General features: G+C 33.8%; 3 protein-coding genes across 8 annotated transcripts in view; 1 reads left to right on the forward strand and 2 right to left on the reverse strand.

Moving 5' to 3' along the window:
• nolo (ADAMTS-like no long nerve cord) overlaps positions 1-25,576 on the reverse strand; it is an 875,808-nt gene that overhangs the window by 194,259 nt on the left and 655,973 nt on the right. The window lies entirely within an intron of this gene.
• Positions 9,581-12,237, reverse strand: LOC111514470 (uncharacterized). The gene is made up of 2 exons (XM_023170708.2): positions 12,125-12,237; positions 9,581-10,101 (listed from the first exon to the last, which is right to left on the reverse strand). Exons 1-2 carry the CDS (start codon positions 12,134-12,136, stop codon positions 9,637-9,639), a joined length of 477 nt encoding a protein of 158 aa, XP_023026476.2. The 5' UTR covers positions 12,137-12,237; the 3' UTR covers positions 9,581-9,636.
• On the forward strand, positions 18,181-19,840 carry LOC111514471 (uncharacterized). The gene is made up of 2 exons (XM_023170709.2): positions 18,181-18,336; positions 19,296-19,840. The coding sequence occupies exons 1-2, from the start codon at positions 18,325-18,327 to the stop codon at positions 19,773-19,775; spliced, it is 492 nt and encodes a 163-aa protein (XP_023026477.2). The 5' UTR covers positions 18,181-18,324; the 3' UTR covers positions 19,776-19,840.

Consider the following 25,576-nt stretch of genomic DNA (forward strand, 5'->3'; position numbering starts at 1 on the left):
GCATGAGGATATGCCGGCCGAATTTCTATACTAGGACTTTCCGGATCATTTTCATGCTCCAGCTTCCTGAACAAACGTTCTCTGCAAGTGGCCGTCGATGGATATTTCTCGAAAACTATTACCATTTATATGCTGGTGTTCCTCAGGCGGCCATATTTTTACCAACATTCTTTTTATTGTTTATTAACGACTTATTGGAAAAGACCAAGGATTCAATATATAGTTCTGCACTTGTCTTGTCATTCCATTTGGATTCGAGGACATCGGCTGCGTATGCACTTCGTCACCGGCAGCGGGAGGTTGAATATCTTAAACAGGATCTGGAAGTGATTTTGAATTGGGATGAAAGTACCCAGGTTGAATTCAATCCCACGAAAACCTAGGCATTGGTCTTTTCAAAAAGATAAATGTCTTCGAATCGAATATAATAATGTCAGGACAATTCCGCTTTCTGCTTGGAGAGATTTGTTGCAGGTTACAATGGACAACAATATATCTTGGCACAATCATGTCGCCGGAATTGCGACGACATGATAAATTTGGAACACTGTTCCGAACCAGAAAACTGTACAAAGACCAGCAAATTTTTATGTTCTATAAAGCTCAGATCAAACCTTCTCTGGAGTATTTTTCTTATGTATGGAGCTCCGCCCCTGAACATACCCTGAAGTTGCTGGATTCCATGCAGAAACGAGTCATCCATATAACTGGAGACACGAACATCACTTGCAACCTTGATAGTCAGGAACATCAAATAATTATCTCTCTTTCATAGACACTTTCACGGTAAGTGCTCAAGTGTCTTTGCACATTTGATTCCATTAAGTGCGGTCCATATCAGAAATACGCGTCAGACTATGGCTGTTCATCGTTTTGAGCTCCAACTTAGTATACCTCGAACTTCACTGTTAAGAACTCATTCATTTGGAGAACTGCGTTTATGTGGAATGAACTTCCTGAGAACTTTTTCCCGAATGAATTCAATTTTCGGTGTTTCAAATCCAACGTGATTCGCTACTTCTGCACAGGTACCGCTCATAGAGCGCCTTGAGGAATTTTTTGTGGTGTTTGTGTTTCGTCCTTGAAGAAAACCGACATTTATATACACACATCGGAAAAGTCTAGGGATATTTTTATAACATACCAAATATCATAAAAATAAATGCATGAGGTCGTTTAATTTCGATTAAATTGGTATCAGTCGATTGTGGTGGCGTTTTCGTGAAACTGGCAGTCCAGCCGAAAAACATCCAGGGCGAGGACGAGCTACAACTGCAGTTCAAGATCGATTTTTGGTTTTAACCGCAAGAAGACAACCGACAATCACAGTACCTGAGTTGGTTAACGTGTTGCAGCAGACGCACCAGGTAACCATTGGTCGTGATACTGTCAGAAATCGACTGCATGAAACAGATCTCCACAACAGAAGGCCACTTAGATGTCCACCTTTGTCGAGAGGCAATCGCGGTAGAAGATTAGAGTGGTGTCAAGAACATCAAAACTGGGATGCAAATGATTGGGCTACAGTTTTGTTTACAGACGAATCCAGATTTGGATTTCATCCAGATTCTCGTCGAGTAAGACTGTGGAGACGACCTGGAAATAATGAACGTTTGAGACACGTCCAGGAAGTCCACACATACAGAGATGGTACAATAATGCTATGGGGCGGAATCATGATCGGCGGCAGAACCGATCTCGTTTTTCCAAATCGCTCCCTCACAGCTCGACAGTACCTCGACACCATTCTTCTACCTATCGTTCGTCCGTTTGCTGGTGCTGTTGGTGAAAACTTCCACCAAATGCACGATAATGCTCGTCCACATGTCGCGCATCTAGTGACTGACCTTCTCACCAACGAAGGAGTTGATGTATTGTCATGGCCAGCACAATCACCGGACCTGAATCCCATCGAGCATGTGTGGGACATGCTTCAACGAAGAATTACACCGCATATGGGGAACATTCACACAACGTTTCAATTGAGAGAGCTTTTAATCGCTGAATGGGCAAATGTACCCCAACAAGACATTGACAATCTCATTTTGTCGATGCACGATAGATGTAGGGCCGTAATAAACCAGCGTGAAGGCCATACTTTGTACTGATTTTAATTTTTTTTGTATTATGATTTTTTTTCGGGGTGCCAAAGAAGAGCCATATTTTTTTTTAGTTTTGCTTATATGCGCACTCAGTATTTTTGACCATTTAATAAATTTTGTTGTGATATACATTCGTTTAATAATCACCCGTCAACTTTTTTTTTCCCTGAAGCGATCTAAAAAAAAATTATTGCCATTTTTAAAAATATCCCTAGACTTTTCCGATGTGTGTAGTTCTAGCTGAACTCTTTGTTCCTCAAATCCTTTTTGTTAGTAGAATCATCATTCCTAACAGGTGTACGTATTGATAATTTGACAGTGATGTTCCTGCAGACTGATAGTGAACTGAACTACAACAATCATTTCTTTTGAATTATTGAATAAATAGCAGTAAGGCAGTGAGCAGTAAGGGCGAGGAGGAACTGCACTCAAGTATAAGAAATCTTGTTAATAAATTGTGCACAGCAGATGATTTCATAAGTCGGCTCACTGAAACGATAACTCAAATAGTCGAGGAAAAATATAAGGAAAGATTTAGTGACCTGAAACGGGAAAATGAAAAAATAGTCGAAAAATTTAAGCAACAGGAGGAGACTATTAATAGTTTAGTAAATCAGCAGAAGAAACAGGAACAGAAAGGAAGAAGTAAAAATTTAAGGTTGTATGGTGTTACCGAAATAATACCCAATGAAGACGTTACTGAAGCTATCCTGGATGTCTTCAATAATAAATTAAAATTAAAAATAGACGATTCCAGTATTGAATTTTTCTACCGATTGGGGAAGAAAGATGGGAATAAAAGTAGGGCAATAATAGTCAGATTTTCAACGGATTATTTCAAAAATCTTCTGTATAATATTGAGAGACTTCTAAAAGGCAGCAAATTGGTGATTAGAGGGGATCTTACAAAGGAACAACTGGAAATTATTAGAGAAGCTTCTAAACGAATGGGCTTGGCTGGGAAAGTATGGACAATTAATGGAACAGTTTTTGTTAAGCTGAATAACCAGCAACACGTGTTAAAAATTGGCAAGATGGAATCACCAAAATACCTGAGGAATGTAATCAATAGCTAGATTAATGGGCAGAGGTGCGATCAGTTGAGATGCTCCCTTTGATTTGTTATCAGCCTCATTCAGAACACAAAAGAAAAAGGTCAAAAAAAAATCTGCTTCTTGTTAGTTTTAGGTTATTTTTTTTTAAATTGGATACGAATAAATTGTTTTGGAAATGTATTCTCTGAATATAGGTTTTTGTAATGCAAGATCGCTGTTGCCGTCCTTACAGTATGTCAAACAAATATTCCTTGACAATTCCTTACATATATTACTTATTTGTGAAACATGGTTGAAATATTCCATTGATAAGGATCAGTTGAACAGTAATGGTTTTAATTTGCACAGGGTGGACAGAGATTGTAGGGGAAAAGGTTTATGTTTGTATGTTAGTAACAAATTGCGTTTTGAGGTAATTGATAGTGGGCAGGATTATATATGGGAATAGTGTTGGATAAGAACTACTGTTAAAAAAAAGACTATTACTATTAGTGTGATTTATAAACCTTCATGAACAGAATACAAATGCAGTTTTAGATGAATTTGAGGATAGCTTGGCTGCAATAGGAACAGTGATAGATGAAATTGTATGTATGGGTGATTTCAATTCAAATTTATTGGATATTGAAAATCATTGCGTGAAGAAGTTTCACTCAATAATGAATACAATGCATCTTTGCCAGTTGATAGATGTTCCTACTCGAGTTACGGCCACGTCGGCAAAACTTTTGGACTATGTTATAGTTCAAGAGGAAACTGAATTAGAGAGCGGTATTATACCTCACAACATCTCTGATAATGATATAGTGTACTGTAAATTAAGGGTAGGTACGTGAAGAGCAGTGTGAACCCAAACTCCGTACAAACAGGAGCTTCAAAAACTTTAACCAAAACCTTTTCCAGGTAGATCTGTTCAATACTTCTTTTTTCAAGATATATGACCTAGAAAAGATTGAAGAGAAGGTGTCATACTTGGTAAATTCTTCATACAAGATATTTGATAAATATATGCCAATAACTACTTCCAGAGTAACAAAGCCGAAAGCTCCATGGCTGACAGGAGTGATAAAAATCATGAGTGCTGAAAGAGAAAAAGCTTTAGTTAAATTTAGGAGAACAAAATTACAAAGACATTTGGACTTCTATAGACAAATGCGTAATTTAACTAACCCGGCTATTAAAAGAGAAAAGAAAGCTCATTTCGCCCATGCATTTGACAATAATTCACCAAAGGAAAAATACTATACCTGAAATTTTAAAAATTCCTCAGAAATTAAACAGGTGTTTTATAGAGTCAATTCCACAACATGAACCACCACAAAGTTTACTGAACTTTTATAAAAACAATAAAAAAGTCGATAATAAATTCAATTTTGAAGAAATTAATGATCTGTTTGTGTACAAAACTATCTGTGAAATAAAAATGAATGCTGAAGGATGCGATCAGTTGAGTATAAAGCCAATAAAGTTGTGTTGTCCCCATATCATACCCTATGTTACCCACATCGAAAATTTCTGTCTAACCGAGAATGTCTACCCAACGGTCTGAAAGAAAGCCATTGTGAAGGTTCTGCCTAAAAAACAAAGTCCAATGGAATTTAAAGATTTGAGAGGAATAAGTATTCTGCCTGTATTGTCTAAAATCCTAGAAAGAGCCATGTAGTTTCAAATTGAAAACCATCTTTTGAATTTTTCTCTGTTGCCTTCTGTTCAATCGGGATTTCGGAAAGGGCATAACTGTACAACCGCTCTTCTACATATTGCGGATGATATAATGAAAGCAATAGACGAAAACAAATGTGCGGTGTTAGTCCTACTAGATTTCAGCCGGGCAAGTGTACTATTGGTCATAATCTTTTGTTGAATATTTTGGAATATATCGGTTTTTCTGCTAATGCTTTGGAATTATTGGCAGACTATATTAAAGATAGCAGATGGTCAATATGGAGAAATGCACCTCAGATATTCTATATAATTAATCAGGAGTACCCCAAGGTTCTATACTTGGCCGTTTATTGTTTTCTATATATATACTTCTCATTCACTACAAGCTCTTCAAACTTGTCAAGTGCATTTATACGCTGATGATACTCAAATATATCACAGTTTTCCAGCGAAAATGGTAGACAATGCTTGTGAAGTTGTCAATGCAGATATAAATAGATTTGTTGAACTGCCAACGGACCATTGTTTATTTATAAATCCTAGCAAATCGAATGTAATGATCTTCGGCCAAAGGTATCATCGTTCCATTGTGACTAACTCTGCGAATTTCTGCATTCGAAATGAACCATTAGATATTGTTAGTGAAGCAAAAAATCTTGATGTTTTGATAGATGTAGAGCTGAGATTTGAAAAATTCGTAAATAAATTGTTACAATGTGCCTTCTCTGCACTGAAAATTATCTATAACAATAGACATATTCTGCCTTACCATGTAAAAAATCTTTGTGTGAATCCTTGGTACTTTCGGTTTTCAACTATGGTGATGTTTTTTATGGTTAATGTTTAACCAATAAATACAAAAATAAAATTCAAAAAGTCCAAAACTCGTGCTTCAGATTAATCTTTGGTATTGGTCGGCGACAAAGGATCTCATTTAAACTTCACGCCGTTTGTTTTTTCCATAAAATAATTACAAAAAAAAACCCTCATATCTCTATAGAAAAATTACATATCCTACAGATATTAACAACTTGAATATTCGACATAAAAATATTCTAGCAGTGCCAAAATTCAAAATAGAAATGTTCAGACGGTCTTTCAGGTACCAAATTTGTCAAAAGTATAATTATGTCCCCCCTCTCTCAAACAACTAAATTCCACTGAATTTGAAAGTAAATATAAGGACAATTTGTTCTGCTGAAATGAAAGTAAATACTTGTAAAGGTTAGACGAATTAAACGTTCTAATGTAAGGTGTTTGCTCGTATTCAAACTTCTGTATTATTATATATAATAATCACATTTTTAGATTTGTTTTTTTTGTGTTCTTTCCAGGGTTGAGTGGAAGAACATTTTCTGTGATGCATTGCATTACAGACGATGAACTTCGCCCTTCACTCCATTTCGTAGGTTAAGGATATAATTATGTTAATTTCTGTTTCTTATTTTTTGTTATGAAATAATAAAGACGATATTATTATTATTATATAGAAACAATAACTTACACCAATTGAATAATTTAATGACCTAGTCTTATTCATAAAAAAATGTGATAAAAGGCGGATTCGAACTCGGAACTATTCAGTCAAGAATCGGCCACGCTAGCACGACACCAATTTACCGCTAATTGTGATCATCACATTGATGATATATTGGAAATTCACAAGTAGAAACCAAATATATCCAATACATCAATCTTCAATTGTTAAATATTACCAATTTTTTGCCCCTACATTGCTACTTTTCTAAAAAAAATCAATTGATCGGAGGAGTTTTTTCGAAATAGGAAATTAGACCAACAATTATGATACAGGCATCAGTTCGAATAGTCCCCTTGAAATAATTGATGCATTGAAAAGAGAAATGAGTATATAAAATTTGATATTGTAGGTATGGAGAAGATTTGTAGAAAATATTTCAATTAAACCTGTTGTTTCCATTCCCACTCTGCTTTATTCATTGGTTAAACCTGAACTTTCGCGAAGAAATGATTCTTAGATCTTCACCAAAAAATTAATAATCGTGCATATTGGTACTTTTTTGACGAAAGTCATAAAGTTCAATGATAATTTTTTTTAAAGTTTCGATATTACAAATGGAGACATATATTTTAATCTAACTATGAAATAAATCAGTGAGAATAATCTCCTTCTGCTGAAGAAAATATTGACTGAAGTAAAGTATCTTATTCTTCATTGAACTATTTTTATAATGATCTAACAATAAAATGTTTCCATACATCGGTTTTTCATATTTTCTCATAAACCTCACATTTTCATCACAGTTACAAATATTTTATAGCGCTTTCCAGATTGCAGAATGTTACGAATTCAAAATAAGTCTCCAGAAGCTCATTATTCATCATGAATACTCGTCAAGATTGAAAATATTCATCATCTTTCGGAAGTTGAAATACCATTATGGGATAAATTGACAAAAGTAAGAAATATTTATGATGATAATTAATGATGATGATATGAATATAATACACGATTGGATATTTTATTATCCTCTGAATAATATGGAAATTTCTTGATATGGTACCCATATCGCAAGTTTACCAAATTGATATTTGTCATCGGCGTGAACCAGTATTGCAATAAGAACTGAAAGCTAACCTTGTTCATAGAATCAAGGTCATTGTCACTAAGTTCATCGAACTTTCCTACTTTACACATTGTAAATGCAAACCTTTCATTGCTTTAAAATTACACGGTTTTATGTATTTTGCTTTCCAAGAAGCAGGCAATATCAGGTAGACATACACACCTCATGGGATTGAAAAGAAAAACTACTGACCGGCCTGGTATCACTATCAAATTAATGTTTTTGATGTGATGGCAATGTATAGAATATGAAATTTGTACTTCTTGCTATGCAGAATAATGGCGGTGAAGTGACATAGACGAATACATTCAAATTTTCAAGTGAGAACCCAGAAATATTTTTGAACATGTCAAAGAAAATATTGGCAATGTCTGATGGTTGTCATCAATTTGGTCATTTTCTGAAACGACATATATATGAATAACATGAATTCGATGAGCTATTGAAGGAGGTGTTAAAAATTATTTTCTATTTACTTGGATCCCTCATGTAGATAATATATTTGACACTTCATGTGGACTGATAAGTACGAATAATGAGGTCAATTATAAAACCATAAACAATCAGGACCTGCCAGTAATACATGTATCAGTTATAAGGAGGGGCGGTATGTTACCGTGTGCGGTTTGTTCTACACATTGAGTCAACCAATATATGAAACGGTGGTTCGAGCCTGACGTACGGAAGAAGGATTTCCAGAGTGTATCTTCAACCAATGGCAGAATCACACATTGAAAGGTAAGACATCGGTAATCCTCAACTGGCATAAGTTTAGACTTCTGAGGGTTGTCGTTCGTAAGGATGGGCATCTGGTTAACGAAGAAACAGATTTCGAAGAGTTGCTATAGGGATGCTACAGGGGATTCAGAATTTGATATGCAGAGGAAGAATATCTGTATTCCCAAATATATTTCTCATAGTGTCCACAATTGACGACACCGTCGTCTTATAGTAGACGCGACGCGTAATGGCTCACTGAGCTGCGTCAAGTTAATCTTATTGTGATAACGTTTGAACGATTCGTCCAAATTACTTAGAGTGTGAGACAAAGTTTATTCATAATAAATATTCGAAACGGCAATTTTATCAATTTTTATAAGAACTCGACAGACATTCTGAAATGTGCATTGTAAAAAAATGTATCCTATTTAATTGTATCCATGGCTCAGTATTTTGCATATAGTAGCTACCACATAAGAGGTAGATATATGCTATCGCGGACTTTTTTTTAGAACTATTTGTCATGAACAATCTTAAATTACATTATTTGCATGTAACTCCTACGATATAGGCAGCGCACGCCAAGATAGCTCTCAGGGAGCAATAATTTTTCAGATTTACATAATAATTTGTTTGAAGATGGTTGACAATGTTTCGTGGTGTATTTCATCAGTTCGGACTTCCATTATCTAATATAATATAAATTGATTTGGAATACCTTAAAAAAATTAAAAAGATGAACCAAAAATGACTCGAATGACCTATGAATAGTCGGATCTCGGTGGAATAAGTCCCGTTATCACCCGAAGACGATTGTGGATACTAACAATTGAAACGTCGTGACGTAACTTGGTTTGGAATCTTTTAATTTTTATTTTTTATTTTTTGTTAATAATATTTTTCAATTTTCAGCTTTTATTATTATTTCAAATTTCAAATCAATTTATGTTATATTAGACAATGGAAGTCCGAACTGATGAAATACATAATACTTATCGTTATATTATGACCAAAATCACACAAAACCTTTGTAAATTATAGCCTATATGTTATTCTGATGTATAAGCTGTATGTATGTAAAGTTTAATCTAAATCCGTTCAGTCGTTAAGACGTGAAAGAACCACAAAATATCGTGTCAATGAAGAAACGTTATTTTTAAGGGTTGAGACTGAAACGTTAAACAAGACGAAGGATCTACTGTTTCATAAACACAAGCGAGAAAGAGTGTCAAGCGACTATAAAAAAAAGCACTGTAATACTGAAACCCAGTCCTCTCTTGTTTTATATGTATTATTATTCTGAAAACATTTGGTCGGTTTTTGAAATTCTACCAATATGCAACTCAATTAAATTGAATCAATTAATTAGAAAACTAATATCGTTTCGAAATGAAAAAGTAATAGGGAAGGTCTATGAGTACATGAAGTTAAATTGATCTCAAAAGTCTTTTATTCTACAAAAATTCAGCTATCTACAAACGAAACCACTCAAAGATAAAGTCCACGAACTCCATGGGCGGCGTATACTGCTGGAGCGGCGTATATAGCGGGGGTAGCGACAGTCTTGCTGGTAGCGATGGTACCGGATGGACCAGCAACTACTGTGTCAACAGATTTTTGGGCAACTACACCACTGGCAACTACTGAGGGGGCGGCATAGGCAGACACTACGGGGGCAGAGTAGCTAGAAATCACAGGAGCGGAATATGCGGTGTAAGCAGGGAGGGAAGCATAGGCGGACACTACGGGGGCGGCGACTACTGGAGCTGCATGAGCGACATATCCTGAGTAATCTTCGGCAACGATTTGTCCTCCTGGAGCTACGGAAGAGATTATACTGCCGTCAGGTCCAGCTACTGTGGCCCTGGCGCTCGGTCCTTGGATGATCCTTGCTGAAGGAGCGATGACTGACGCGCTGCTAGCTGCCAAAGCGGCGAAGAAAGCTATAATAGCCTGTAATGCATAATTAGAATATGCTTATATGCAGAAAAATAGTGTAATTGAGAATGGACCAATTGTCTACAATCGTTCAAGCATATTCTACAAAACATTACATAATACGTACAGAATTGTCGAATTTTGGTTTTTGAGAGGATTAAAAAAGGACACTTTGAATGGAATTCATTTCAATATGAACATAAGGTTGTATCATTATTGATATTTGTTAGTAGCAGGACATTGCTGTTTCAAATGATATTTTTTTTCCATTTTATCTCTGAATCGAATGTGAATGAATGATGAGTTCTATGATATTGAAAGAATCAATATGAAATGAATTGAGAGAAGAATGAATTGAAATGAAAAAAAATTATGGGGGAATAATTTTTCCTGAATCTTTATGGACACTTAAAATGATGAAAGAACAAAAAATATTCGAAAAAACAAATATGGAAAATATAGACATTAAGTCGAACTACAATTATACGAATTATTTCGTATAATTGTAGTTGAGGCGCCTTGATTTCTTTGAATTATTGAAGATAATGTTTTGTTCAGATTCACACTTCATTATCAATAACTATATTGTATGATGAGAAATCTTGAGTCTGAATGAAAAACATTATGAATAAAAACATTATGAATAAAAAGAAATCATGACAATGACTTCCATATGTGGAAAATTTTCATCATACATATTTTTGGAGAAAAAATTTGTACTATTATAAATATTTATATTCCACAGAAGCATAAAAGGGCAACGCTTTTTTCAATAATGAATTTTGAAAGTTGGAATTCAAAAATTTTGTGGAATTGGAAATTTAATATGAGAATATCAATTTCACACCTTGTTCACCTTCTCAAAACTTCAAACCTTTACAGGATTTAATTTTTTGGAGACTCTGAATACTTCTACTTTTAATAAATTGATGGATATAGCCGTTACTACGTGGTAGGAGATCATAATGAATAGAGAAATGAAAATTTCAATGTTTTTTAACATTTTTAATTGTAACTAACGTTAGTTACTGCAGTTTCGTCCTATATGGACATTCTCAAACTAATACAATAAACTCTACTAAACTAAAAGTTTATTGTATCAGTTTGAGAACTCAAATAAAAGTGGTAAAAAACATAGAAATTTTCATTTCCCTTTCCATCACTTCTACTTTTCATACTATCTACTTTTCAGGAATATTGTAGTCATGAGTCGTTGATTAAATTGGTAAACTTTGAGTTCATTTCACATTTTTCAATTTATGAGTCACTCATTTTATGTATTCATAACAAATATTTGAAGTATCCTGCTGAAATTATCTGGCAACAGGTATATTCAACTGATAATATTTCAAATAATAAGTTACTTTTGAACAAACAACACATGGAAACATTAACATTTTGTTCTGAATAATAAAACAATTAAATTGAGTATCATTGTCAGAAGACATAAATCAATCCTATTATTACATATTTTTATTGACCAACTGTGTATCAACAAAACGAATCTAAAAGTTTTTATTCTCAAGACATTCTCATCGACTATAATTTGCAGTGTCAGTTGGCATATTCCGTATGTATATGCAATAATAATCATTTCTATATTATTAAAATAATGATTTCGATTTTGTTCATTCAACCATGCCGTTTTGATATTTTTCACTATTTATTTAAAAACTGATATCTGGATTTTCAATAATGAAACTGAAATGGTTGCACTGGAAATGCCATACACTTACGCATGTTCAAGAAATGAATGAGAATATATATCTACATTTTTATACGATTCTCTGAGAAGAGTTGGAAAAAATAATAATCTAGACATGAGTTCGAATGAAACTTAAATTAAATCGTAGTTAACAGGGATACCTCACCATTCCACGACTCTTGACGTGTCCTACATTTGATTTTTTTATGAAGTCGTAATTGTGTTTGAGATTTCAATAAATAACCCTATAAAAGTCAGTTTGAAGGGAGATAATTTGAGAATTATTATCACTACCGACAGCAGTAAAGAAATTTTGGACATTGTATTACTTACCAAGGAGTTCATGATGCTTTGTGTGGATTCGTTTGCATTAACAACTGATGCATTTCGAACAAATTTGCCACAATTTATACAAAGCAGACTTTGGTAACCTTGCCAACGCCCAAAACTTGAATTTACTTTTGAGGATAAATATACCTTCGAATGTTTTTCAATTTCCTGTATTGTGTGTTTGATATTTCTTTGAAGTCAAATCAGTATCAATGACAAGTTCAACCTGACAAAAATTGGAAAAAAATAATGATTTCATTTATGATTTCAAATGACTGATGGGTTATTTGGATGCATATGTATTCAACAAAATACTCTATATCACATCAATCAGATTGAAAGGGAAATAATTTTTTAGAAACATTGTGGCGTCCGTCCTACTCCTTCATCTTCATACAAAAAATGTGGGAGTCTTTTGAAATGATTTTCTTTACTTTGAGAAAAAATAATATTTAGATTGTCAGTGTATTTTATAGGGATATATTTTCATCAGTGAAATTATGCAAGAAAAATTGTATTTTTTCTTCATACTTATTCAAATTATGTAAACAATTTAACATTCATCAATCACAGACATATTCTATTCGATACTGAAAGTGAACAAAAAATACAGTCTTTCATCTGACAATCATCATTCAAGAAGTACTGATGGAAGATTTATTCCACTTAGAAAATGAACAACAAATTTTTTGGTGTTGGGTTCAAAGGATCACCTGGATTCCTGAGTGATCTAGGTATGAATTATAACAAATCGGTAATACTTGCATATGTTGTTGATTCAGTTTATCCTCAACGACTCAGAACATCATGAACTCCTTGTTAACTAATAATATAAGTGAAAACAACTCTAGATTGCTCATGACCCCCCATCATTTTTCATATTTAAAATATGAATTATGGGATTTGTAATGAGACAAAGTGCACATTTCAAAGATATTGAAGTGATTACTATAACAGTTTGGTCAGACCTAAACTTGAGTATGGGGCTGTAGTATGGCATCCTTCCTATATTGTTCATAAAAATTCAAAATTCAAAAAATTTAAAACAGATTTTTGAGATTTTTATATTACAAGAAATATAAATTATACCCGGATTATAATACAATTAGAACAGTAGCACTACGAAATGAATTTGAAATACCCAGTCTAGAAAATAGAAGACAGGCAAGTATAATGTTGATGTGTTATAAAATATATAGAAAAAATTAAACTGTCCCAATCTCAAATCTTTACTGAAAGAGAGATTTCCCAAAAGAACAAAAATACTAATTCAATTCTTTGATGTACCATATGTATCAACAAATAAATGTTCACCTATCATTACAGTGATCAAAATAACAAGCAACTTCCTGTTAATGTCAGATATCAACTTTGTTCTTCCTCCGAAACAAGTTTATAGTGGTGTGAAAAAATACTGTTCAAGTTTAGAATAACTATGTTTTTTCCTTCAATTCGGCTTTATGTAGTATGTAGATACAATGTAACTGTTTCACGTATAAATATTAGAATAATATTTATGATTTAGACTGTATTGACATTTTCATAAGAATAATTATTTTCATGTTCGAAAATAAATAAAAAATAAATAAATAAATAATTATCTTCTGGCAAGAAAAACGTATTTTCGAATAGGTCCACCTTAAATTATTTCTCATTTGATATAATTTTGGAGCATTCTGTTATTTTTGGCATTTGCGGGTTTTCATATCCTTGAAATTGAGAATTCTCTTTCTTGAAGAAAATTCGAAACCGAGTGATAGTTTTCACATAGTATACACTAGCTAGATGTTGGAAATCCTAGCTAGTGTGTATCTTTTTTAGTTGGATCTAAAAACATCTTTCAGGATGCAAAAAATTCAGAATGCCTGTGTCCGTATATTATTTTTGTTGAAAAGAAGATATGTAACAACATTTTCAAACAATTTCGGGTAGCTGGAAAATGTTGAATTGAGGGAAACATCACGTTATATGCTTCATTCATATATTACCAATGTCCAAATTGCTCCACGTTACCAGTAACATCAAATTGATGGATGTAGCCGTTACTACATGGTAGAGATTATCATAAAAAATGAGAAATCAAAACTTCAATGTTTTTTTACCACTTGTATTTGTAACTAACTTTACTGCAATTTTGTCCTATAAGAACATTTTGAAAATGTCCTTATAGGACGAAACTACAGTCAATCTGCAAGCCTGATAGCGATCGAAATACAGGAAACAGAGAGACTACTACAGAATATGATCCAAAGAGGAGATTCATATTACTGGAGTTTTTTCCCAATACCAAATCGTCACACGTGTTTCGATCACCAAGTGATCATTTTCAAAGAGGAAGATTAAAACTAGAAACCAATGCGAGCTAACCCTATTTATGCTATATAGGTATTCCATACAGGTAAACCATCCATGCGTACCACCCATACAGGTATACCCACCTAAATTAATTTTACAATTTTGCCTTATCTATTATTTTTCAATATATGTTTATATAAAACAATTTTCACCTATATAAAAATTAATTTCACAATATTGCCTATCCAAATTCATTTTTGCAATGTGTCCTTATGTAGTAATCAGTAAACCCAACATTATTTTATTTTAACAAGCTATATAGTATGCTCTTTGGTATAGGTCTGTCATCGTTATTCATAATATTATTGTGTTTACTCACTTCTACACTCTCGCATTAGTTTCTATTTTTAATCTTCCTCTTTGAATATCATCACTTGGTGATCGAAACACGTGTCGAGGTGTTAAAAATAACGATTTGGTATTGGGAAAAAACTGCAGTAATATTCATTACTACACCAAAGGTTCCAAACAGTTCATCATAAGTACAAAGAGGAGACTGCATAACAGAAATTGAAATTTGGAATAAACAGATATCAGTTGAGAAAAGCAGTGAATTGAAGAAGCTCACTCTACAAATTGAGGACATTTGGTTCTCATGATTCCTATGGATAAAGCAAACCTTATATCAAACCTATTCATGTCAATATCAGAAAAATCATTAAAAAAATCAGTCTTTTGCAAACAACACGAATGGTATTGTGAATATTCGAAATATGGTGAATATTCTCGAAGACGAATGTACTCCCCTTTTCTAAAAAATATATTTCTTGAACCATCAGTCGCCCCTTTCGTAACTGTGTCGTTAGTGTCATATCAAGTTTTGTCCAAATAGAAAATTTGCCGTTGTTCTTGTCTATATTTAGTTATTTGTTCTATGTATTTGTTACGCAATTCCACCATTCTTTTGCGTTCCATAACTGCTTGACGTTTGATTATTATTTTAAATCGAAATTCTAGTTTTATTATCCAATTCTGAAGAGTTGTGTCACAGCAGCTCACGTTATGGCCGGAAGTATTCAATTTCTTCCCAATAATTTCAGTTGTAGGAATCTCATTGCTTTTGTAACAGTCGTATATTGTTTTTTTCAATGATTGTATGAGATGAACATCTAAAGGTTTTGGTAATCCTGCATCACATCGCGTCTTGCGTTCATGAGATTTGTCGTACAGTTGAGAAAGAAATTTTGATCAAATCTGATGTTCCTTGTAATATTTTCTTTTCCTCGAAACCAAACTTGAGATGTAGATTGTTATATACATTGAAACATACTCTCTGTGTTTCAATATTCAAATGGATCCGAATCTTATTCACTTATTCGAATTGTTCGCCATCGCTATTGGAATCACTACACTGGAAAAAGCCTACGTTGTTATCACACTCGTTAGTACTACTAGTACTTATCTAAGGACGCCACATTTTGAAAGACAACAAAAATTTTAAGAAATTATAACTGCATCAATATCGAATTTCAACACTCAAATCGCGATCAGTTCCTGAACTGAACACAACGGCGATAACCATTTCCGCATTCCCGATTTCTTTTCGTCACCGTAACATGCATTGAAATTTGATTTTATGACTCTTCAGCCGATCATAAAACTCGGTTAGTAAAAATTATTCAATATGAACCGCAAAATTCTACGTTCCGCGTGAACTAGTTCGCAGCCGGTTCAGTTTTATGTATTGGTTTTTTTTGCATTTGAGAGTACCAACAAATTTAAGTATGCACAATATCGTTTACTTCGACTGTACCATAATGTTCCATATACCGATCGCAAATGAGTAAATGGTAAGATAATTTGTTTGAGAGATTTGCGTAAAATTATCTTATTACATTTACCATTGTATCAAGAGGGTGGCAATTGATTATTCTGAGAGCATTGATCATAAAATATCATTTTTGAGCAGAATTTGAAATATCAAATCAGCGACGATAATACTAGCATGTAATCTATAAAAACAAGTAGAATCTTTTCAGAAAATGGAAAACATAAATTTTTCCTCTGGATTATTGACAGCAAAATGATATTTTGCACATAAAAATATACTAGGAAAATTGCGATTGAATTTGTTAATTTAAACTCACAGGTTTGGCCAAGTTGAAGCAGCTTAAAGCATGAAAACAACTGAAACCATAAAAAAGGAATGAATTGGACACAACGGTGACATAGAAAAAATTTGAAACCATGACAAAATCGACGAACGTGGGGTACGTTGAATATTCAGAGGTTTTATCGTCTATGACGTGTCTGACTGCACTGTAACATATATGTCCGAGGTGGCTATTGCTTGAAACTGCCGGAGTATCGGATCTCAAAAATCAGAGGATAATATATAGTTGGAGGAGAGTTACCTTTTCCATTGGAGCATCCATTGGAAGTAGTAGAAAGTTTCAGAACTTTGACAGTCTGAATTCTTTGTATAGTGACAGTTTATATTCAATATTGATAGTCTATTGTTCAATCCTTTATTCATTTCAACGTCAGGGATTCAAATCTCCATAAAAGGTCTGGAGTGAGCTGTAATTCCTTTTTTATTGAATTTCTATGAAAAAATTGACAACTAACCTGCGTTCTTGCAACCGCAAACAAAAGAGCTAGTCATTTCCACCTGGCCAATACTATTATTTTCCTACTATAATAAGATAAAAGCAAGAGTACCTATGCCTCACATAAAAAGGTTTTTTTTGTTGAAATTGAACCAAGTGTAAATTACTACGATCGTTAGTTGCGAAAATGGTATTTTATTATAACATTTGTGAAAAGAAATCATTTTTTTGATATATCAATAGGCAAAATGATTTCTTCAACGCTTTTTTTTCTGTTTTTTCACGGAACAAATTCCAAAGTGTAATATTTATGAAACTGCTAAGTTATGACAATGCATTATTTCAGACACGTTTTTTTGCAATTAGCGCCATATCAAATATATTTTTTTATAAAATCTGAAGAGAGCTATGAAAATTTGCTAACATGGGATTCAGAATTCATTTCTATTCAACTTTGTATGAGATGACTTCATGAAATATACATTTTTGAAAAGGTAAATTGTATCTATAGAAAATAGTTTTTTCAGCGTTTCCACTTCCGTCCATTAAAGTATTTTGTGTGTGGTAGTAATACACGTCAATATAAAGAGAATAGTGCCACTGAATAGAGATACATTTTCTAATAGGAAAATTCATGATTTGAAAAAAATTAAAACCCATAAAATTTCACTTCTCAGTCTATTACGAACTATTTTCAGTCGAACTATTTCCTTGATACTGCCGTTCATTACTTTTAGGCACATACTACCTTATGAGTCTTTTAACAAAAAAGGGAAAAAAATCAAAATCATCTGATGCGGATGAAATGTTGCATATGAACTGGAAACTTTATTTGAAAAACACTTTTAAAAATTTTTTCGATATTTTCAGAACCAACTGACCCCACTTTCAGGTGTGTTTGGAAAAAATTAAAATTTGGTACCATACTTTATTGGGTTATTCGTAGGTCGAAAGAAAATCCAGCGCTAGGAAAATGCGCTTATCTACCTTCATATGGAAGGATTATTTTTTCAGGTGACAACAATCTATTTTCCTGATGTTTTTTTAAATGTCAATATTTTTATATATATTCCACTGTTTGAACATACTATAATAAAAATTGAAAATAAACGCCTTGAATTCATTATTATTCAAGATGCAGAACAGATAAGAAAACGATTCCGGATTAAGAACGCTGAAATAGATTCGGGTGTAGGCAAGGTTGAAGTCGAACCCAAGTGGACCAAGTATAAATTGTCACAAATTAATGGAAATTGTATCAGTTGTTGACTCAGCTAATCCCAAACCATTCAGAGCATCATGAACTCCTTGGTAAGTAGTGCGGCAATGAAATAAATTATGAGATTGCAGAAGAAAATATTTGAAGAAGTAGGATATACTCAATTGGTTTGTTTACACGATTCATTTAAGGATTGAACAACAATGACATGAATATGTTCATTCCATCGTCTTTCTACGTATTGTATTGTCGGTTGTCATATATAACACCTTTCATATTATATGAACTGATTCATTTCACGATTTTGATCACAATGAGCTTTCATCCTGATTATTTGGAGTATTCGAATATGGTAAGGGTAACATATTCCAAAATTTGAAGAAAATTACATTGCTGCATAGTTCATACACAACATAATTTCTCACAACTTTATGCAGAATAGTGTTTATTTTTTTACTGAAATATGTAAGTTGACCGTTATTTGATATTCAACTAACACTTTATTGCAATATTTTCACCAAATAGTTTACAAAACCTCAATGCGTGTTTAATTATACAATAGCTTACACTAATACTACTACTACACTATTTCATAATGAAATACGCGTATTTCATAATACATGCATACCTACGTGGGATACACGCAATATGTATTGTGTTGCGTGTAAAATATCCCACCAGGAAGTGAAATGAGGAAGTTTTATTATCAGATAGCATGTTTAGTGTTAACCTGAAAATCCAATTGTCACATTGAATTAATGACTTCCACTTTGTGACTAAGTGACAGACTTGATAAAGAAGAGAGACAGGACAATGTCTTGATGGTTGCGTTGAAAACTTTTCGAATTTTTCTGTAATATTTCCATATGATTTTCAGATGAAATCCGCTTCAGTTGCGATAGAGTTCTCAAGAAAATAGTATTGCAAAAATGAATAGTTTAGAAAATTGTTGATATCAAACTAGTATACTGTTTTACATAGATTCTCATTACCCGAACGCTTCTGAATTTTTTATTTGTACCCTCATCGAATTGGTATTATTTTATTGTAGGTAATTGTAGCTTTCTTCGCCGCTTTGGCAGCCACTAGCGCTTCAGTCATTGCTCCTTCAGCAAGGATTATCCAAGGACCAAGCGCAAGAGCTACAGTAGCAGGACCTGACGGCAGCGTGATCTCGTCCGTAGCTCCAGGAGGCCAAATCATCGCTGAAAATCATGCAGGATATGTCGCTCAAGCAGCTCCAGTAGTGTCCGCCCCTGTAGTGTCCACTTATGCTACCCACGGTGCCTATGCTCTTCCCGCTTACAGCGCATACTCCACCCCCGTAGTATCTGCTTACTCTGCCCCTTTGGTGTCTGCTTATGCGGCTCCGTCAGTAGTTGCCAGTGGTGTAGTAGCTCACAGATCTGTTGACACAGTAGTTGCTGGTCCATCCGGTACTATCGCTACCAGCAAGACTGTCGCAGCCCCCGCTGTCTACTCCGCCCCAGCAGTTTATGCCGCCCATGGAGTTCATGGACTTTACCTCTGAATGAGTTCGGAGTTGTTTCTTCGAATATTTGACTGGTTTAATAAATAGTTTATGAGTTTTCTCAATCCTTAATTTTTATTAAAAAATCCTGATCCTGATCATCCTGAAATCATTATGATTTCTTACCACGTACTAACGGTTACATTCATCAACATTTTAATTGTTTTCTATACTCTCGAATCATCGTGAGTATTGAATAGTTCTTTGCAGTTAACAGAGCCAGAATGATTTCATCTTGTGCTCTTCAATGATTTTCCGAAACTTTTATTAGTGAAATGTCAGCGTTATTCGTAGAGAACTCTTATCAGAATACAAGCAGTTTGTGATAGTCTATCTGAAGTTTCGTGAAGGCTGTTGCTACATATAATATAATATAATATTTATTTACCAAGATTTCAAATCAATTTTACAATACCTATATATATATATATATATATATATATATATATATATATATATATATATATATATATATATATATATATATATATACATATATATATACAAAAGTAAAACTTGTGCGTGGACAAAATATTAAAATGTGTAAAGTAAAACAATAATAATGATGATGCATATAGAGAACACTCCTAAGTTGGACAATATTATATTAACAATGTAATAGTACTAATACTTATTGTTGTGAATATAAGTTTCTGTATCATTCTAAGTACAATAATGGATATCAGTTTCTTCGATGATTTCCATGAATAAACAGGGAGACCTACAGAAACCTAGGTTGTGCGTGGGGTTTTTTCCTGTTTATTCATGAATTTTGTTGTTTAATGTAGAGGTATTTTATAATTTTTCCAATATTGTAGTCAACATAGGGGAAATAACCCTTTAATTTTCAACTAATTGTTCTGTACTCTTAATATATCGTGAATTACTTTTCTGTCTAGATTAAATGTGTACGATTTTAGTTTTTTTCTGATTAAAGTGATAGAGTTGATGTGAGTGATGAGATCCTTTAAACTTTTATGTAAGAAGTTGAAAACCCGAGGTACGAGGTAAATATAACATCGTTGTCCTACCGCTTTTTTTGAGGATTTCGTACGAATATCAGAATTGCTTTTTTGTCTTGTTGTGTATTTATGTTCAAGTGTTTTCAGTTCGTGTTTGTTTCTGTATAGGTAAACTGAAATGCTATAAAAAAATGATTGTTCCAAATCGAAGCATTTCGATTCTTCATATAATTCGTCTGTAGGATACCTATATGATCTCTTGAATATTATTTTTAGGAATCTTTTTTGCAAAATTTCAATTTTTTTTAGGTGGAAATCTGCTATGCCTCCCCACCCTAATATCCCATATTGTAATCTTGATTCTATTAATGCGTGGTACAGAACCTTCATATGGTGAGTATTTAATATTTTCACCAAATATTTGAATTTTGGGAGTATGTACCTTAGAGTATTAACGATATTCTGAGCGTGTATATCCCATCTCAAGTGTCGATCTAATGTTATTCCCAAATATTTAAAACTAATTGTGGAATGTATAAGTTCGATTGCATCATTTCTTCGAATTAAAATCGTTTCATACTGAGGTAAATTGTTTTTGTAGATGGCAAATGGCATAAACTTGGTCTTGTCATAGTTTACAGCAAAGCTGTAGATTTCTCCTCCACACGTCAGGGTAAATAGTTTATTCACAAAAATAGTGAAGAGAATGGGTCCTGAAACGGTACCTTGTGGTACTCCACATGTGATTATCTGTTGAGTGCTTATTTTGTCTTTAATTTGTACTGACTGTTTCCTATTTGATAAGTGATTTCTGAATAATTTGAGCACGATGCCCCTAAATCCTAATTCCTCCAAGGCACCTAGAAGCCGTTCATGATTGACTGTATCGAATGCCTTGGAGAGATCGAGAAACATACCAATTGTCATTAATCCGTCTTCCATACCCTCGTATATTTTTGATGTGATGTTCGCTATTGCATCCTGGGTGGATTTTCCCTGTCTGAACCCATACTGTCTATCTGAGATCATTTGATATTTATCCAGATATTGTGTCATTCGCCCTTTTATTATTTTTTCAAAATTTTTTGTTATACTCGTTATGAGTGACACGGGTCTATAGTTCTCCGGTTTTGTCTTTTCCCCTTTATTGAGAGGTTTTACAATGCTCGGTTTGAAGTGTGAAGGACAACTTCCAGTAGAGAATATTCTATTGATCAGATGTGCCAATGGAGTTGAGACTTCTTCTGATATTCTTTTGAGCGTCTCTTTCAGTGATCGATTTTCTTCCTCAAGTTGTTTGGTTTTGAACTTCAGGTCTTCTACTTTTAGTAAGATATTAGCTTCACTCGCTTCAATACTATTTTTCAGTTCCAATTTACTGCTTCTAATTTCATCCAGTATTTGTTTCACTAATATACCATCCATCATTATTAGGAGTAGTATTTCACCTCTATTTTATTTCTGGCCTGTATTTTTATTATCCTGTCTTATCGTGTAGGACTCGCTAAAACTCTCTGGCCTGTATTGTAGATCTAGACAATTTGTTGTTTTCTTTGTTGGTCAGAAAAAGTGGTATTCAGTAGATATCCTATACATTCCATAGCACATATTTTTATGAACTCGTACAGTTTTTTTTTTTGTAGAGAAAAACTGGTTTGTGGTGTAGTGCTGATGGTTAAAGTGCACTTTTCAGCTTCAAACTTACACTTCAGTTTATATATCTTTCCTTGGGACACTGCACTAACTGGCAATTTGATTTTGTGTGAAAACTACAATTTGATGCTCTATTGTTTTTGTGTTTTATATTTAGAACACGGATCTTTTGAAATATACGTCCATACTCGGTGAGCGTATCACTATAATATATATAATAGCAATTCTTGTACTCGATATGTCAAACAGTTTTGATTTTTAGATATCCCGTTATTTTGCAGAATAATCCTCAGATTTCCGAAATGAATTAAGATCAGTTGCTATACTTCAATTTGAAACAAAATCAGTTCAAAAGTTAATCCTTATGACGTTAAAAAAACGTCTTGCATGCTTTGGTTATGAATGCGACTCAGCTGTTGATAATTGTTACATTTCACTGGAGTCCATTGCAGGAAACAAAATTCGATCAACTTCAACAGGATGATGTTATTTTGGTGGAAAAAAAAAAGTTGAGAATATTGATAGCATAGGGATTCAGTTGAATGAAACAAACGAAGCAATAATGAATCAACAGTATGACAATTAGATTAATCAGAAAATTTACTATTGCCGAAAAATTAGAAGAATGCGAATTTATATAGAAAATCACGAGATCTCATATTCATTTTATTAAAAAAATTCAGCACAACAGAATAAATAATCAAAAATGTATAAGTACCCAGCACTCTGTACCTATACCAACAAATCATGGATTCATTCTGGAAAGAAACACAAATCATCATATTCGAAGAGACCCAAGTTTTAGATAGATCTCAGAACTACTATCTAAGATTATATAGAGGGATTCATGAACACATAGACAATTTGAACCCGAAGAAAGATAGAATTGACATGGAACAAGTTTTTCTATCTACATCAAACTATACAGGAATCAGAATAATCAACTCAACCAATATGAACGGAGTCACACCAACCATCGATAGAAGTGTAGATCCGATTCCTGAAAGATGGAATATGCGCAGGCAGCATGATTAGAGCACTTTGAATGTTACCCCGTCCTCTGATATCGCTTGTGCTATAGCAGACGAAACATCTAGCAAAACATTTCGAAGAACACGGCCAGCAAACGGGGAATATAGCTTTCACACAACTCACTCAGTAATATTCACCAAATTATATATACTGCGTTTTCGAATCTAATAATGGCTCTCGAGTCAGTTTTTTGTTCACCAGAATGAAAGTTACATAAAAATAGGTACAGGGTTTTGTCTGTACTATCGAATGTGTCTTGGTTTTCGGCTGAAGCCCTCCTGAAACGAAACTGTGGGCTTGAAACTAGAAGAAAGTACCTTTGAGATATACAACGAAATGTGAAAAAAGTGAATTTCATTAGTTCGAACTATCAGTGGAAGTCCAAACTGATGAAATTCGAAATGAATTTCAGCAGACTAGCTGAATATTGTTACTAATAACTATTTCTTTGTCATATCAACAATTGTTGTTCAAATATATAGTGAATTCTAGTAAATAGTCGAATAACCATAAGTCAAGTACGTTCAATGTTCATTTGCAGTTAACCATTGGTGATCAAATGAGTTTTCAAATGCACCAATGAGTATTTGATCTCTGAATATGCTCAAACTCATTTGTATAATTTTGTAGATGAACTTCTGAAAAAATAACCGAATATTTTGAAACTCAATACTCATTTGAGATATTTTCATTTCATGAAATGATGAATATTCACTTGAATGATCAGTGACTTGAACATATATTTCAAAAATTTCAGGAAACATTTGTGCTATTTGATACCGATGAACCGGGTTCGCGGTCAGACTCATTCCAAAGGATTGCTGAAAATAATATGAAAAAAACATGACTTCACTTTAAATCCAATAAGGTGAACTAATTTTTCATTCAAGGGGAATACACTCTATGACCATTAAATTTTTTGGATTATTGATTTATGGGAAATCATTGAAAATCAATGTGCGACGAGAGATGTACTTTAAGCAAGACGAAGCCTCCATTTATAATTTTTGGATGGTTCGAGAATGGTTGAACCAATATTTTTCATCACATTGGATTGGTAGAAATAGCCGATGTGAACAATATCCTCCCTCTCCTGACCTCCAATGAATTTTCACTTAGAAGAGTAGCCAATAATAACAGAAAAAAAATGAGGGCGAATCATTTGAGACAAAATTTGGAACTGACATCCGATATTAGTGTTCATTTCATTTTATGTTGAATTCGCTTCATTAATTGTCATTCAATTTAGACCGATGTCTCTATGGCTTTTAGTAATTAATAATAAAAATGTGAATTTTTTAAAATTGTTTTTCAGACTCAATTCTACATTATAACGAATTAATTATTAATGTAGCTTCCTAATCAGGAGCATTAGTTGAAAATCGATTTCCAAGTAACTTTTTCAAATAACTGATTTCAGTATCATCAATGTGAAGCAAAATTATTGTCGTTGACACCGGGTTGAACCGCGTCTGGAGTTTTGTGTGTTCGAAGTTTCGTGTCCGATTTTGGAGCCATTTTCAAGAAATTGATGTGACTTGACGCCGGGGCCTCAATTTTCGTACTCCTCAAGTCTCGTCACGAGTTCCCTCTGAGGTCTCAATCTGCCTACTCCTGAGATCGAACTGTGGTATTTAATGGGCGGTTGCTGCTGAAGTGGAAATGTAGGTGCGGGGCTTTGGGTGATTACCATCACCAGACGTCTTGGTGGGGGGTGAACATCGAAAAATTAGGGGTTTAAAGGTAGTTGGAAGTATTTGGCCGTCGTCACGTTTGTTAAGACAGAAAGGTCGCTTCTCGATTTCGATGTCCTCGTGAATTATCCGAGCTTGTAGTGTTTTCGCTGTGGCGATGGTCTTAGTGTTCACGAAGTCTATATTGTGTCCTGTCTCTTGATGATGTTTGGAAAGGGCTGAGGATAGGTGTGACTTTCGGACTGCATGTTGATGTTTATATACTCTACTTGTCACACGTCTGTTAGTCTGGCCTACATATGTTCTATGGCAATCGGAACATGGAATTTCATATATACCATGAGATCCATTGACAATTTTGTCCTTGGGTAACGAAGAAATGTGGGCTCAACCGCGTATACATTTTGGAACTGATCGTCAGCAATGATCATCGGTTCGTCATTGTGAAACCGATATAACA

This window comes from Leptinotarsa decemlineata, unplaced genomic scaffold, assembly GCF_025532065.1.
Source record: "Leptinotarsa decemlineata unplaced genomic scaffold, Ldec_3_MD MMD2_tig00078422_RagTag_RagTag, whole genome shotgun sequence".
NCBI lineage: Eukaryota > Metazoa > Arthropoda > Insecta > Coleoptera > Chrysomelidae > Leptinotarsa > Leptinotarsa decemlineata.